This window comes from Ursus maritimus, unplaced genomic scaffold (assembly GCF_017311325.1).
Source record: "Ursus maritimus isolate PB19 unplaced genomic scaffold, ASM1731132v1 scaffold_45, whole genome shotgun sequence".
Taxonomy (NCBI): Eukaryota; Metazoa; Chordata; class Mammalia; order Carnivora; family Ursidae; genus Ursus; species Ursus maritimus.
The window spans coordinates 155,469-172,825 of record NW_024426608.1 but is presented as its reverse complement, the minus strand read 5'-3'; the positions used below and the strand labels follow the sequence as shown (position 1 = coordinate 172,825).

The window sequence follows — 17,357 nt, the reverse complement described above, 5'->3', positions numbered from 1 at the left end:
CACATAGAAAGTTTCAGCAGTCAACTTTGCCCCAAATACAGAGGAACAAAATTAATATGAAACCATAATTAATGAAAATACCTCACAGAGCTATTTTGAATCACAAGCTAAATGAAAACTTAAAAAAAATAATTAAGAAAACCCCCAGATCTTTGAGGGAAAGATTTGATGAAGTAGGAAATGCTCAAATCAAAATCCATAAAGTGAAAAAATCATGAATGTAATTCTAATAAATATTTGTAGAGACTAAAAGGAATATTATCAATATTATCTGTTTACAGAATTATCACTTTCATGTTTATACTTTCCATACTTCTATATTTGGCATGTGATGTTTTAGAATCAGAAAAATTATAAATGCTATCTTTGAAACTAGTATTAAGTGCCCACTCATAATAAGGACTGTATTACTGGTTATTTACAGCAGAAGACTCTGAAGAGCAAATGTAAAGTCATCTTAAAACCTGCATTTCAAAATAAAACATTACTAATTCCATTCAAGAATCCATCAAAAAACAGTCATTCAACAAAATGTTCTAACCCTGTCTGGGTCACCTCCATCCTAATAGTCTTATTATATGCTTTTAACATCTAACACGTTAGCTTCCACCTACAGACAAACAACAGCACAAACGCTATACTGGAAGGTCTGTGTCAAAGGCCAGGGGGCTGCCCCGGTGGCAGGTTTGAGTGCAGGCAGCAGGTGTCTGGGGAGCAGTGTGTGCTTGCCACGCAGAAGTACACAGCTGAGTCTTCAGGCTGCGTGTCTGTGATGTGCAGGGACAGATGTCTGGCTGTCCTGTTCAGTAAGACACTGAGCCTTTGGTCTTTTGTGGCCATGCTTGAACGAATGTCTATTCGGAGCTGGGGACCTTTTCCAAGCTCTTGCTTATACCAAGGGAAGTAGACTGAGGCACTGTCTGAATAGCTGCAGTTGATGACAGAGCTGCATCCCTGCCGCACACTCAGAGTAGAAGGCCGCTGCTCCACCGTCTCTCCTCGGCTGAACCCTGTGCAGAAAGAAAAGGTCAGAGAAAGGAGAAGAGATTCCAGGTTTTTACACTTCTGAATGCTCTTTTCTACACTAACGGGGGAAACCTGAGTAAAGCCGGTGTTGACTTCTGAAGACTGTGCACTAATATCCTCCGTGTCCCATACTTGTCAACTCACAGCTCAGCTGCAGCCACGAAAACACGATTAAAGCTCCCCTGGATGTCCTCATGGCTCCTCCCCATTAGACCAGCTTCAGAACTACAGCCTCCAGCCAGCTCAGCTCCTGCTCTTGTCAGGCCGTCCCCTTCCTCTAACAGAGTACTTTCCCACATGGTCCACCAGCCAATGAGAAAAAGGCCCTGCTCCCGCCACAGTCTAGTGCACCAGATGCACGAAAACGAGCCCTCCACGTGTTCTGCATCGGTTCAGGTGCACTTCCGTCTGTGGTCACAGCGCTACTGATCTCACCGGGGAAATGCGCTTCTCCTCGCCTGTGCCTCTGAGGGGCTCACCTGCAGCAAGGCGGCAATCAGTCAAGCAAATTATATGTTAGATCAGGGATGGAGTGCACAGTGAGAATGTGGAGGTCAAGATTTATACCTCTGCGCACCACTGAGTCACTGATAGTAAGTTGAAAAGATATAGATGTTATTGCTGTTTATTCCATGATAGGCCTGGTGTACATGTTTGAAATCAGGAAGGAATCATGATTCATTCTCTTAAAAAAGAAGTTAGAGAAACTTCCCTTTCTGCCAAATCTATCATTCTCATTTTTCATGGAGAAAACTCTTTGTAAAAGGAACGTGTAACCCAAGCTTAGAGTAAGAGAGAGAAGATCACATGATATTTCAAATGCCTCTGATCTGAGGCTCTGTTCCTCCTAGCTAGTCCTGCCCATGACCTTGCTTTTTTTCAGAGGATTGACAATACCAACAGTCAAAATGTGGAATATTCCCTTACTTAAGATGACTAAAACAGAAAGTAAAGGACCAAATCTAAACGACAAGGGAGCAGGGGGATAACTTCCATCAGTTCTTAATATTTCAACTATAAGAAACACTTAGACCCAAGACTGGACTAACTTACATAAAGAAATCTGACATGATTTAAGAAATCTTTTTGAATGCTATGTGTTTTATATTCTGGAAAGTACTGAAAGACAGAGTAGATGTGGGGCTCGATCCCATAACGCCGAGATCACGCCCTGAGCTGAAGGCAGACGCCCAACCGCTGTGCCACCCAGGCGCCCCTAATTTCTGGAAATTTCTGATGACCTCTGTGAGAATAAATCTGGGGAAGCATAAATATTGCATGTGCTCCAGGAATGGTACCAACAGGAAACTGGTCCTAAAGAACTGACCAGGAGAAAACGTCTCTGGGAATGAAGACTACCTCATTTCTAAAAGCAGAAGTCCCTTTCCTGTGATTCCTACTCATGAATCCTCTGAAATGACAAAGAATAAACTCATCTTCCTTCCACCTCTCCAACCCTGAAAGATTTAAAGGCAGCTATGGTGAAGATAGCTGCACATATATGAATATATGCACATATATGAAATTGTTTTTATGTTTGGAAAACTTCTTGATTCAGAGCATCTTCCATTCTCTCACCAGTTTCCCATAAAATAAGAATTCTCAAACTCTTCTCTGGGCAAATTTCCCTCTTCTCAGAGACCGATAAGACAATATTTGCACTTCTGAGGTGTGACACTGACAATGAATGTAATGGTCTGAATATGGCCATTCATATGAATGACTCTCTTCCATGAGTTAACTATTGCAGAAAAACAGCCATTCTTGGAACAAAATTCCCAGCTCCATGATGATTTCATAGAATATTGCTTTACTTTTTGTTAAAGTGTTGGCCTAGAAAACCTTCATCTACCATCATCATGGACTTCCAGCTACATGAGTCTTCATTCCAATGATCATTTTGCTGACAATGTGTCAAATATAGTCATTATAGTCATTGTGACTTCAAGGGATGTCCACCTGGGATAAGAAATGTATTTGCTATTTTGGGGAAAGTCCTTAGAAACGCATGTCGGTGTTCACACGGCACCACCACCTCTGGCTTTGTCCTACAGAAACAGTGAGTGATGCATGAGTTTGCTGGTAGAGTAACAGTGGCTCAGCCTGAGTCTCCCTTCCTGCCGAAGGTCTCAGACGTTTACACAAAGTGGACCTCTCCATTCAGGCATTGAAACTGATTGGACCACGGCTTTATCAGACCCAAACTGCCAAGATCTAAATGGCTGGGCTTGCGTTAAACACTTTCTCTTTACTCAGCAGGATGGTCCCACAGCACAGAGGCAGGGGAAAGAATGTTTTAAAGGAAGTAGGAAACCCACTTTCTTTCTCACACAGCTCATTTACTACCTAATTGTTCCATACTGTCATCTTGGTTACAGTCTCTTTTGTAAAATGAAGTTGGACTCAAGAATTTCTAAGGGCTAATCCAGCTCTAAATTCCTTTGATACTATAAAGCAAATATATATTGAGAACTGTTTGTGTGCAGTGTGGACTGGTGTCAGAGTGGGATGAAATTACCTGCATCATGGAACCCCAAGACCATTTTCACAACCACATGGGGTATAGTGGGTCTGAGGTTGATCCTGACCCTCTTCAGCATAGACACACAATCCTCAGGATGAGGTCCTGTTTGGGTTTTCATTTCTTCCATGAGATCAGTAATGTGCCAAGGAGAACTAAATCCAAAATAACATGGAAAAAAATGGAACTTTATTCACTGAGTGGAAAGCCCTTCATAGGCAGTGAGACCAGGGGCCTCCATTGCTGAGCCATGGGTAAACAGGATGTTCTTCTGCAGTTGTATTTCTTCTAGATATCTTTTACATATTATTTATGTATTGTATGAAAAAAAGAAAGAATCTCCGCAGTTGAGACAACCGAGGGGAGGTGGGTGAGCTTACCAATATGAAAAGTGGGAAGCACTTTCTAAAACAGCCTAATTGCTTACTGGATTCTAGATTTCTCCATAAGACTTTGGTTTTGGAGGTTCAAAATTTTCAGCCAGGGATACCTATACAAGTTTTGAGATTATTTCAAAATGAAAATGTAAGATCTTTATTCAAAAAGCAGGGAAAAGGTGTCACTAGGTAATGTTACTTGGGGACCATTTCTTGAAAATGCTTTAAGTCTTCATGCATATTAGTTTCATGTCTCTCAATTTAATTTTTTAAAGACTTTCTTATTTTCAAACATTTCAACCAGGTTCCAAGATAATGAGGCAGGTGTCCTGAGGTCCCAGTGCACCGCTGCCCCCGCACGGGTATCGCCTCTTCCGCGGTCAACTCTCCCGGACACCTTCCACCATGGACTAGCCTACACTGCCACATCATAGCGCCCAAAGCCCACAGTTTACCTGGGGTTCACTCCTGCTATTGTACATTCTGTGGGTGTGAACAAATGTAAGTATGTGTCCACCATTGTCGTGTCGGAGATGTGGGCTCACTACACTGACCGTGTGCTCTTCATCCCTGCTGCTCCACTCAACCCTTGGCAACCACAGTCTTTCACTCCTTCTATAGTTTTGCTTCTTCCAGAAAGTCATAGAATTGGAATCATACTATATGTAGCCTTTCCAGGTGGTCTTTTTTCTCTTAGTAGAATGCATATAAAGTCCCCTTATGCCTTCATCACTTCATGGCTCATCTCTTTTTTGCACCAAATCATATTCCATCTTGGATGGACCACCATTTATTTATTTATTCACTTATTGAAGGACATGCTGCGAACTTTCAAGTTTGGCAATTATGAACAAACTGCCATAAAACACCTGTGTACAAATCTGTGTGTGGACATAAGTTTTCAACCCCTTTGGGTAAATACTCAGGAAGCCACTGCTGGATTGGACTGTAAGACTGTGTAAGACTGTGTTTAGTTGTATAAGAAACTGCCAAACAGCTTTATTGAAACATCCACGGAAACACTTTCCTTTTGTGGTAATTTCCCAAAAATATTTACTACACCCTTTGCTGACGTCGAAGCCCCAGCTAGTCCAAAGCAGGCACAGACCCCAGGTGGCCCTGCCCGCTGCTCAGCGCACATGCCAGCTGCCATGACCCAGACCCCGAGCCTGCGTGCGCTCTTGCCTGTGTCCTGCTGCCCCATATTTCTCGCTGCTCAGACACTTGCTTCTCCCACTCATGGACTCACTTAGAAAGGACAAGGACAAAGATTAAATTACTATGAATTTCAAGACAGCGAGGGCCCAACATTAAATCAAGGGCAGGATTCCTTGGGAGAGCGGGGGGCTGTGTAACTGCCCAGGTCCCCTGTTCAAGAAGCTGGCTGCTCCCAGCTTTGGGAGTCTGCCCTTTATCTCCATCTGAATTTTCAGGGACCCAGTCTTTCCTGTCAATGCCCTTTTGTCAACATAACAACCAGAGCAGGCTGGGATTCCCTGTGTGCTGGAATCTTTACACATGCAAGTTTCAACTTTGGGTTTGGGGTCAGAAGTCTTTGCTTCTGGATACAACAGAGATGGGGATCATTTAGGGTAATCCTGGAAGCTCTCTGCTCCCTTTCCCAAACTAGGAATGATGTTACATAATCATGAGTCATAGATTCACTCAAAATGCAAGGAAGGGCAATGGATTTTCATGGAACAGAGTGAAAATTTCCATGAGCTCTTCCCCACAAGGTGCTATTTAGAAATGACTTAAATGGACACTTCTGGCAGTGATATGTACGTATTGTACAAACTGAGCAATAGAAATCCTTAAGATTTTGTCATTCTAAAGTGTCTTCTTCCTCAGGTCCTCAGGGGATAAGCTCTCATGTCCCCTTAGATTCACTAACTTTGGAATAATATGAGCTCATCTAAGGCACTTACGCTCTAAAATCCTGACTTATTCTTGCATGAAATAAAAGTACTTATTTACAGGTATTACCTTGCTGAAATAAAAAGTATATGTAATTGAATAAGTAGAGTGCCTGACCCTCAATAAAATTATTATTTTTTTATTTATTTGACAGAGAGAGACAGCCAGCAAGAGAGGGAACACAAGCAGGGGGGGTGGGAGAGGAAGAAGAAGGCTCCCAGCGGAGCCAGGAGCCCGATGCCGGGCTCGATCCCAGGATGCTGAGACCATGATCTGAGCCGAAGACAGAAGCTTAATGACTGAGCCACCCAGGTACCCCTAAAATTATTTTGTTTTATTTGTATTTCCAAGAGGAAAAAGATGAATACAGACTGGAAAAAACATTACACATATTCTCATTACTATCCTTTGATAGTAGAACCATCTATAGGTAACTAAAAAATTTAGTCATCTCTTTCTTTTCTTGATGATCATCTATTTTTTTTTGAGTCTTTTCCATTTGAGTAATTTACATATAATTTATATGCTAGCTGCCAGGAGGTCTGCTTTCCCAGGGCAGTAGATAGGGTCATCTCTATCATTTGCTCCAAAATGTCCATGGTAGAGATTTTTACAGGCAGGGCTCTCTGGGAAGAAAAAGGGCAACAAAAGAAAGTGAAATGACAGCCCTGATGGGTCTCATTTTGGAGGGAAAAGGTGTTGTAACATAGATCTGAAAATCCGAAAATGTGCCATGGCTGCTGTGGGTGCAGATGCCCCAGGGAGGGGCCGGGGCACAGGCGCAGCTGCAGTTGGCGTGCAGGCCCCGGATCAGCAGGCAGCACTGTGTCTCCGCGGCGCACAGGTAGGAGGCTGCGTCTTCCAGCTGGGAGGCCGCGATGTGGAAGGTGCTGGACCATTCCCTCGAGTTCAGTGTGCAGTCGAGCCTTCCGCTCTGCTTCGTGCCCGAAGCCACGGAAATCAGCTGGGTGAGGCCGCCACCCCTGGGGTTCTGTGGGAACCACTGCACACTGTGCACAGCTTGGGAAAAATTGCACTTCAGAGCAGCACCGGCTCCCTACTGGGGGCTCAGGGCTGAAGGACTCTGCTCCACCTCCAGCCCTCTCACCCCTGCATGGAAAGAGAAGAACAAACACAAGTCATGTCACTGGGAGTCACTGATGCAGTTTCCAAACTTGTAAAATGTCCCGAGACACACCCCTGGGCTGTAGGACCCTCTTGGAGCTCAGTGTCAGCTCCCCCCACCACTGCGGGCTGCGGACCGCTCCCCAGCCTCCGTCTGGACACCCCCACTCACAGCAAACCTGGACCCACAGGAGCCCCAGCAGAGCTCCCCAGTGTCTGCTCATGATTCCTTGTCTAGTTGCCGAGTTACCGACACCCCTCCTGCGCAGAGAGTAGAGTCCTGGGTCCAGAGAAACTGTGTCTTACTGTCAATCATTCCAACAGAGCCGCTGAGCACCAGTCACTCCTCAGCCCTGCCACTCATGGAACTCGAGACTCCACCCACAGTGGTCCAGTGACACTCATAGCAATCTCTCCAAAATTGTGCTTGTCAACAGTGCAGGAGGTAGGGGCAATAGTTCCAATATAGGAAGATATAAGGGTTTTTTTCTCCCTTAAAACACTTAATGTAGCAAATTTGTGGGTGTGTGAGGAAAGGTGAATGGAAGACTCAGTGTCTAAAGGGAGGTTACCCAGGTCCTTGAGGAATCTTAGAGAAGAGTGAGTCCATTTCTCAAATTGCATGGTTTGACAGACAATGTGAGAACTCAAATGTAAAAATACTGATAAAGGAAAACTATCTGATAGCATGTATTCAGGATTGCAGAAGTAAATACAGTTTCTTGAAATCAAGAGAGTTCTAGAAACCAAGATAGACAGTCACCAACTGCATAGAAAATGATTCCAATGAGAACTTGGTTGGTGAAAAATAGAATGTCTGCATAATGTCCTCTCTGATTTCATTTCCACCTGCCCATCTCTCCTGTGTGACTAACTAGTGGACACCATGCTCACCCACAGCTGAGGCTGGCCAGGCCACACGTTGCTGGTCACAGTCAATATTGTCCTCTCCCTTTCCTTCTATTTTTGTTCCTTATTTTTTCCCCTCTTCTTCTTTTCATTCTTGTTCCCTCCACATTCAGCAGAGATGTATGAAAAGGCAAGATATCTGGGGTATTGAAATAATTTCAAGGCCAGTAAGTTTGGGCAATTTTATTCATAACAATTGACAGCAGGTAACGGGATGTTTTCTGTCGAGTTTCCATGGTCACAATGCCCAGAAATATTCCTACCTTGGTACCGGTGAAGAATTATCTGCATAGTGGATTTCTAGAGACATGGCCTCCAGATGTCTGAAGTTGTTATGCAATGGCAGAACTCAAAACCTGAGATGAACTTTACACAAACCCTGTCTCCCCTCTCCCCCTACCTTTGCTATCTGTAATTGGACTGCCTCACATGAGTTCTGTTCCTTCTTTAACTAAAGTTCAACCCTGGACCATCAGGAAGTCTTTGTTTCTTGTAAAGCCTAGAGTGCCCCCTAGAGGACTGAAAAGGTCAGCAAAGATACTTCGTTCAGATCAAGCAACTCAGCAGAAACAATCCCCAGCCCCATTTATTCCAATCTTCCCGATGAAAGAAATACAGATGGTCAGAAAAGAAGATACCTGCTTAGATTGAATGAGGATTAGAAGCGAGCCAAATTCTATTTTCAAAATGGAATTGCGAGGAAATCGATATCAGAAAATAATTTGGCAAATCTCACCATGTGCTGTTTATTTACTTTAGTTCAAAAGAAATCCATAAATAATTCTTGAGCTTTTCGTTTCAATGGAATAATTTACTAGATGTTCAGAATATATAAAAGTGTAATGGAATATTATTTACCCATAAACAAAGAGTGAAATCTTTAAAAAATGAATGAAATCTTGCCATTTAATGACATGGTTGGAGCCTGAGAGTATAATGCTGAGGGAAATAAGTCAGCCAGAGAAAGACAAATACCCTATGATTTTACAAATGTGGAATTTAAGAAACAAGCCACACAAGGAAAGGGAAAAGTATATGATAGACAGAGATAAATCAAGAAACAGACTCCTAACTAAACAGAAAAAACTGATGGTTAAGAGGGAGAGGGCTGGGGGATGTGTTCATTGGTGAGGGGATGAAGGACTGTCCTTGTCCTGATGAGCCCCAGCTGTTCTGTGGAAGGGCTGAACCACTCTATTGTACACCTGAAACTACTATAACACTGTACATTAACTAACTGGAAATAAAATGTAAAAAACAAACAAATAAAATATATAAAAGTCAAAAACATACTAGTTTACAGTCTACAGGGGAAGGCAAAAATATACATAATTATAATAGAGTGAAAGAGTAGGACCCCAAGAGGAGTGAAAACTAAATCTATGTGACCCCAGAGAAGGGATAATACGTACGGTTTAGGTCGATGAACAAAATCATACGAAGAAGATAATCATTCTCTCCTTTCCTGTTTTTGGTGGCAAGAATACAGGAGAGTATGGATAAACCTCTACGATGACTTTTATGACTTTTTATTACCTTTAACAATAGGAGAAATTTGTGAATACATGAATTATTAAAGTAATAAAACATTACCTGTAGAGTAAAATCCCTTTTGTCTGTCACTCCCAATTCTGATCCTTTCGTCACTTACTACCTTATTTCTTTGTTCATCTTGACAATTTGGAGTTGATGTTTCCAGATATTTTACTAGATTTGAATCAACAGGAAATACACAGTATTTTATTTAGCCTTTATTATAATACAAATACACATTTGGGTATACCTTTCTGTAACTTCCTTTATAAACTCAATAGTAAATCTTGTAGATCTTCCTATATTAACCCATACACATTCTTTGTTCCATTACATTCCATGCTGTGGATATGCGTCCATTTATACATCCTTTCCTCTATTGATTAAAAGCTAAGGTGTTTTATTTAATCCAGGAAGTACTGCACTACAGTAAACCTTATTAAGCATTCCTCACATGAGCACATGTTTTGCTAGGAACAGAGACTAGGAAGAACTGAAGGAATAGCCATGGGGCTAGCAGATGAAAATTACTCCATGTGGAGGAAAGTCAGGGACAAAGGGCCTGAAGAAGGATGAATATAATTCATGTTCTGAATATTGGGTTGGAAGGTTTTCATTTTTTATTTTTTTCTTAATGTGCATTGCAACTATAGTTTATCAGCTCATTTCAAAAACTCTTTCTGAAATATGGTCCTGTTAATACAGATAATGTACAGTTTGCTCCAACCAGTCACTGAGGTTTTCTAAATATAGTAAATCAGCAAAAGAAAAAGCACATCCAAGGAGAAGCAGTGGTATACACAAGAAAAAAATATTACAGAATAAAATTAGACATAGAAAAAAATGTACACACTTCCACCACACACACACACACACACACACACACAATTTAAGAATATTGTCATTAAAACAGAAAGACACTTTACTTTTTCCAAGTCAGCAATGAAAAAGAGAAAATTCTATCAGTGCAACAGAAGAGAAAAGAAAGAAGTATATTCCAAAATACTAGAAATGAGTCCAAATATATCAGTAATCAAAACACAGATAAAAGGAAATGATTGAATTGAATCAAAATTTAAAACTATTTCTCCATATTGCTGAAGACATAATCCTAAAAGGAGACAACAAAGAAAGGTGAGCAGATGGGATGGGATTTTCCTGAGGCCCAGGGTACAAAGTCTAAAGCCCCTCCTCACCCGTGACACCCACCACAACCGCCAGAGAGATCCCAAAGGAGTGTCAGTTCAGCCAAAGAGGCAGTCAAAAGGTGTCTAAGAGAACATCTAGCTAGCAAACTAAGCTAAAGCCTACAAAAGGAAGATCTAATTAAAAAAAAAAAAGAGGTTAAAAAAACAAATCAAACTAAATACTCAGCACAGCAAGGGGAAAAATCAACAGCATCAAAAGTCATCCTGTGGAATGAGAGAGAATATTTGCAAACCACTTATATGATAAGGGGTTAATATGCAAACTGTGTAAGGAACTCCTACCATAATAATTTTTAAAACAAAACTAATAAGCCGATTAAAAACCGAATAAGCCAATATTCTAGTCCAAGGACTAGAATAGACAGTTCCTTAAGAAGGCATTCAAATAGCCAACAAGTATGTGAGCAAACACTCAATGTCACTGATTATCAGGAAAATGCCAGTCAAAGCCCCATGAAATACAACCTCACACAGTCATGCAGTTATGGGAAAATGGACCATCCTATTAAGGATTTCTGTTTTGAATATGTTGGTATTAACCACAACTTAACAGTGGCAGATAAAAGCACATGCTTTAAACAGGTATCATTTTCTAGTTCCTTTAAGAAAAAAAGACTTATTTATTCATTTGAGAGAGAGAAAGAGAGCTTGAGAAAGATCATGAGCAAGGGGGAGGGGCAGAGGGAGAAGTAGACCCCCCACCGAGCAGGGAGCCCAATGTGGGACTGGATCCCAGGACCCTGGGTTCACCACCCAAGTGGAAGACAGATGCTTAACTGACTGAGGCACCCAGCGCCTCCTAGTTCCTCTTAAATGATGACTCTCTCAATGTACTTGCCACTACTTTTACAATAACTTCTGGTATCATCCATATGTTATACATTTTTAAAAATTGATGGCTATTATCAAAAACACAAAATGCAGGTGTTGTCAAGGATGTGAAGAGACTGCAACACTTGCACACTGTTGGTGGGAATGCACAATGCTGTAACCACGGAAAACAGTAGAGAGGATCTTCAAAAAGTTTAAAACAGAACTACCATATGATCCAGTAATCCCACTGCTGAGTACACATCAAAAAGAATTGAAATCAGGATCTTGAAGAGATACTAAGCACTCCTATGCTCATTGCAGCGCTGTTCATGATAGCCAAGATGCAGACACAACTTGAATGTCCAATAACAGATGAATGGATAAAGAAAATGTGGTATGTACATGAATGGATTACTATTCAGCCTTAGAAAGAAAAAAAAAAAAGGATATCCTACAATATGCAAGCACATGGGTGAATCTTGAGGGCATTATGCTAACTGAAAGAAGCCAGCCACAGTAAGACGAACAATGCGAGATTCCACTCTAATGTGGTATCTAAAATAGTCAAATACATAGATTCAAAGAGTGAATCACAGAAGAGGTTGCCATGGGCTCTGGGGACGGGGTAATGGGGAGTTACTAATCCAGCAAGGCAAAAACAAGAGAGTTGCTGTGCAGCACTGTACCCATAACCAATGATCATGCATTGTACACAAATTTTAAGAGGCTCTATCTCATGGTAACTGTTCTTTACATGATACAAATGAAATTTAAAAAAAATGAATAAAACGCCACAACACTAACATCACAAATGCGGGTTTCAAAAACCTTAGAAATAGCCCAAGTAAAACCAACAAATGTCACTAACGTAGTAATTAGTGAAAGTGTCATGTGCACACACTGAAAAGACAGCTCATAAACTGGGAGCACTCAAACCAAAACATGGAATGAAGCTCAGGGGTATATCGTTAGAAAGCAGCTAAGAGTGAGGCAGCCAGTGTCTATTCTTCACGGTGATTGGCTATAATATCAGAAATGCTGTAAATGATATCAGAAATTGGTCAGTGGGTACCTCACACCAAACTTCAGAAACAGTTCAAATTTCACTAATGATTTTCAGAGGCACAGCAAAAAATGATACAGGTCAAGGTAGTCTGGCCAAATAAACTAAATTAAGCTTTATTTCTAGAACTAAACTGGTTTTGTCTGGCCAGGGAATTTTCAGGTCTGGTCTCTTTCTTCTTTATTTTAACACCAGCAAGGATGACCAGCAACAAGAAAACTCCACAAGGCTGACGGGAATGCCCAGTGGTTCTGCCACATTGGAACACAAGCATAGTTTCTTACACAACTAAACAAATTCCTACTGTATGATCTAGCAATGACAATCTTTAGTGTTTACCCAAATGGCTGTGTACTTCTGCCTACACAAAAATTTGAACAAAAATGTTTATGGCAACTTTATCCATGATTGCCGAACCATGAAAGCAACCACAAGGTCCTCAGTAGAAGAAAGGGTAAGTAAACGATGGTACAGCCTGATTAAGGGAATCTTTTTCAGTGCTAAAGAGAAATGAGCTATCAAGCCATGGAGAGACGTGGAGGAAACTTACATGCATATTTGTAAGTAAAAGGAGCCCATCTGAAAAGTCTGCGTTCTGTTTGATACCCACTATAGGACATTCTGGAAAAGGCAAAACTATGGAGACAGTAAAAGATCAGTGGTTGTCAGGAGTTAAGAGGGAGGAACTGAAACACTTCTTTAAGTAAAGGAAAGTTGAACTGGTGAGCAAAAATCAAAAAGCTTAGTAATATACAAGATGTGGGGGAATTTTTTATGTGCTCTTCTCAATTCCTCAAAGACCAACATCCAATTTTCTCCTGGGTTTAAAAGTGATCATTTCTTCTTATAAAGAGCCGTGGATGCATGGCTGTTCTGTGTCTTAGAAATTTTCTTTCTTAGTCCCCTTATTTTACTTCCTTCCACATCAAAACCCTCAACACACTCACACATGCACACAAAGGAACACACATACACGCACACATACACACACACACACACACACACATACACACACACACACAGAGGCGCAGGCACCAATGTGGGCAGCACCATCTTCCTCAATTATCCAAAAGTATGTGGTGCTGTTTTCTCTGACCCTTTCCCGAGGGCACAGCACACACCAAGGTGCTTCCACACCAGCCCTGGGTTTCTCCTTGTCTAGTCTTTTATACAAGTTTGCCCCTCTCCATGTACAGCTCATTTTCTAAAATTGGTTGGTGTCACTGTCTGCTGATAGCTTCTTTCCTCTTCCTCCTTCTGTTTGCAGCCTTCTGCTCTTTCGGATGTCTTCACCATCTTTTTTAATAGAGTTTTAGAGAAATCAAGAGATAAATGTGTATTATTAATCTACAAAGGGTTTTTTTTGTTTTAGAGATTTTATTTTTAAGTAATCTCAACACATGACATCATGCTCAAACTTACAACTCTGAGATCCAGGCTTGCAGCTCTACTGAAAGAGCCAGCCAGGTCCCCCCAGTTTACCACATTTACCCAACTATCTGAGAAAAATGCTTATTATACACCCTTTTGAATTATTTAGAGTGCATTTTGACATGCATTTAAATTTATAGAACTTTGAAAAAATTTATCTTTAACCAATTAAATAAAAAATCAATTTAAATGAAGAATATATAACCAATATAGAAAGAAATGTACTAATATTCTGATGACAGCTCATTCATAAAACCGACTGATAAGGGGATAATAATTAAAGAAGATCACAAAGCACCTGAGTGGCTTGAGATCCAGCGCCATGTCAGGCTCTGTGCTCAGCGAGGAGTCTGCAGCAGATTCTCTCTCCCTTTCCCTCTGTTGCTCCCCATCTACCCACACTCTCACTGGCTCATACTCTCACTCTAGAAAGAAATTAAGTCCTTAAAAAGTATTTAAAGCAGTAAAGAGATTGCAATAATTTTGGCAAATTTTGGCAGTGCGATACAGACATTGTTTTTCTATTATTTTTTGTACAACTTCACTGACTCCCATATATTCTCCCAATCCCATGATTTGTGGCTCTCTGTGAGAGGCTGCAAAACAGGAGTTAGAGAAATCTATAGGATTTCCATCCCAGTGTCACCTATCTATCTATATTGTTAGGAAACATTAGTGCAAGAGCATTTTCTCTCACCGTATTTCCTGGCCACTGAAAAAAAATCTCACTTGAGTTCTTACTGTCAGAAAGTCAAGTGATCTATTTAACTGGTCAGGACATGACCCACTTCCTCCATTCTGTTTCTGCCCCACCCCTTCATGTTGAATATCAGACTGTGTCTGCCACCTGATTTACTAGAAAAGAAACCAGGGCAGAGGTCCCCAGACTCTCTTTTCCTTGCTCGGGTACATGTGTTCTTCCTCCTTTCTTCTTCCCTTCTTTCTCTACTGAAATATGGCTTGGGGCTGAAGCTCTCCCATCACCTCTCCTGCCACACTCTATCAGGAAGACACTGGACATCACCACCTTCTCAGACATACCGTGTGTCTCTAAAAGTGTCACAGACACAGCAACACCCACCAGGGTGCCCTGAACAACTTGTGGGGCTGGACGTTCACTGCAAGGATGAGCAAGAGACCCTTTCATTGTTACGTGGTTTTACCTTGAAATTACTTACACCCTGGCTGAGGGACTCTTGGCATCAAAGTGTACTCAGTGTCACTAAGGAACAGCTGGGGTTCAGGATGTTACTTCTGGTTCCTATACTCTCGATGTCTCTATGATTTTGTATCAAGCAGACACTGGGGTACAAACAACCACAGACTGAGCTGGAACCAGAGTGGCTCAGTCAAAGACACTCAGCATCCAGGTCCCTGTTCTGCTCAGAGTTTGCGCTCAGCTCCCCCTGCAGTCCCAGTCACTGTGTCACTCATGGCACAGTAATACATAGCTGAATCTGATGCTTGCACTGAGCCTTCTCCAGGTGGAAGGATTTGGATTTGCTGTCCAAGGTGACTTCAAAACCGTTGTTGCTTTTCTTCTCCTGGTCCCTCGAGGCTTTCAGGAGGAGCTGTGGACCTTCACCAGGATTCTGGACATATCAGAAAAGAGTGGGGGACCCTATTGTTGAATAAGTACAGTTCATAGTCAAAGAAGCCTCTTCTAAGAGGGTCACTCGGCCTTCAGTCTGGGCCACTGAGTATCCATGGGTTTGTCCTGAGGAAAGAGAAAAGAGACCTGTGTCACCTTGGGCATAAAGCTCTTGGATAAAATTATAGTTAAAGATTTTGCAGACACAATGGAAGAAAGAATCCAAGTTTTAAGAGGCATTTTACTCACCAAGCATTAAGAGTACCACAGTCACGAAGCCTGGAGAACACTTCAACTCTGCAATGTCACCTAAATAATGTTCTTCTTTCTTACCATGAAGAAGCTTTGGAGTGACAGAGAAATGATGAGTGCAAGCCCACATTTCACACAGGAAATGTGATTGTGGTAGGAAGCTATGCCCCCTGGGGGACGGGCACTGAAGTGTGTGCGTGTTGGTCAGAGTCCTCCCCCAAGTCAGCCATGTGATTCATCCCTGACTTCATGAGGCACATGTCAGTCTTCAGGTGCCCTTGGAATTCTGAACAGCAATCCTGTCCTCTCAGGTCTATTTTGTTCTTAAGACTCTACCTATATGGACGTTCTTTAACACAGAATCGCAGGGCGTTTCTGTAGGTGGGAGGGTAACAATCTTCTAAGCATCTTACTACAGCATTTCATATTCTCATGTGTCCATGTGGGCCAGCCTGTAACCCACCGACTGCCAGAAAAGGGGCTAGGAGTTGAACATGGAAAAAGTAATAAGTCAAATCATTGCTGAATGATTCTGTGTTTTTCTACACTGTACACAAATATTTAGAACAATGACTGTCATTTTTTATGTACTCACTAAATATGTGTTAAGTTTAACAAAAATAATGAACAACGGCCTTTATTTGAAATGCAGTATTTACTGGGTCCTAAAATAATATCAATCGTAAGGAATACTATCTTTTTATTAAAAGCTTTTCAGGAAAAAAAGCACAGTATTTGATAGTCAGATATTTTGATAACCATATATTCTTAATTTTCAGAATCATTAAAAAGTGAAAAATAGGAATTATAGACAGAAAAAAAACCATACATGAAGTTGTCAAATCCCTAGAGAATGACCTGAGACTCTTATCTTATGTTCTCACTGTTTTGTTGACTCCAACATAAGATGACTAGTATTGTAAATCAGCCAACAAATACTAATGGTACACTCTTAGCAGGTCGTAGCCTCAAGCATGCTTTCCATTACAATGCCTCTGTCACATTTTGTTACCAAGATTTAGAAAAATAATAATCCCCACAAAGTAAGAAATCAGGATTATCAGGATAAAGTTCTGGAGAGGGACACATCTTCTGTAAAGCCCTGTAAACATTTATCTCTAGACACAGAGATGGAAGCTTAGCTCAAGCTATTTCCTGGAGGCCACTCTCCACATCCCTACTTCATTCATCTGTTCTGCCTCACCATTCCTTTTTGATAGGCATCGAGCGTTCTCGCATCTGCAAGGATGGTTGAAAATACAGTAGCTATTTATGAGACTGCCATGAAATTGTAAAGGTTGAAAATCAGTTTTTGATACAGACAGATTTCCATAAATAGTTTTATTATTATATTCCTAATCTCTAACTGCTGAATGCTAGATGAATCTCTTACTTTGTTTTCTTGAAACAGAACATAATTTAAACTATTTTCGGTTTTGGTTGTTTTGTTTTGTTTTGTTTTGTTTTGTTTTGTTTTGTTTTGTTTTGTTGTTTTGTAGCTGGTCTGTGATATCTTTTAGCTTGAACGAAGTTTTCTTTAGAGAAAACATTTCTTCCTTTATCTGTATAGTCACAGAGATTATAGTTTTAA

The 17,357-nt window shown here is 41.1% G+C and overlaps 1 gene segment (V, D, J or C); it reads right to left on the bottom strand.

Moving 5' to 3' along the window:
- Positions 1–654: 654 nt before the first annotated feature.
- LOC103681517 lies at positions 655–3,569 on the bottom strand. The segment is given in 2 exon segments: positions 655–1,010; positions 3,545–3,569. Coding segments are annotated over 2 exon segments (381 nt in total).
- Between the last annotated feature and the right edge of the window lie 13,788 nt (positions 3,570–17,357).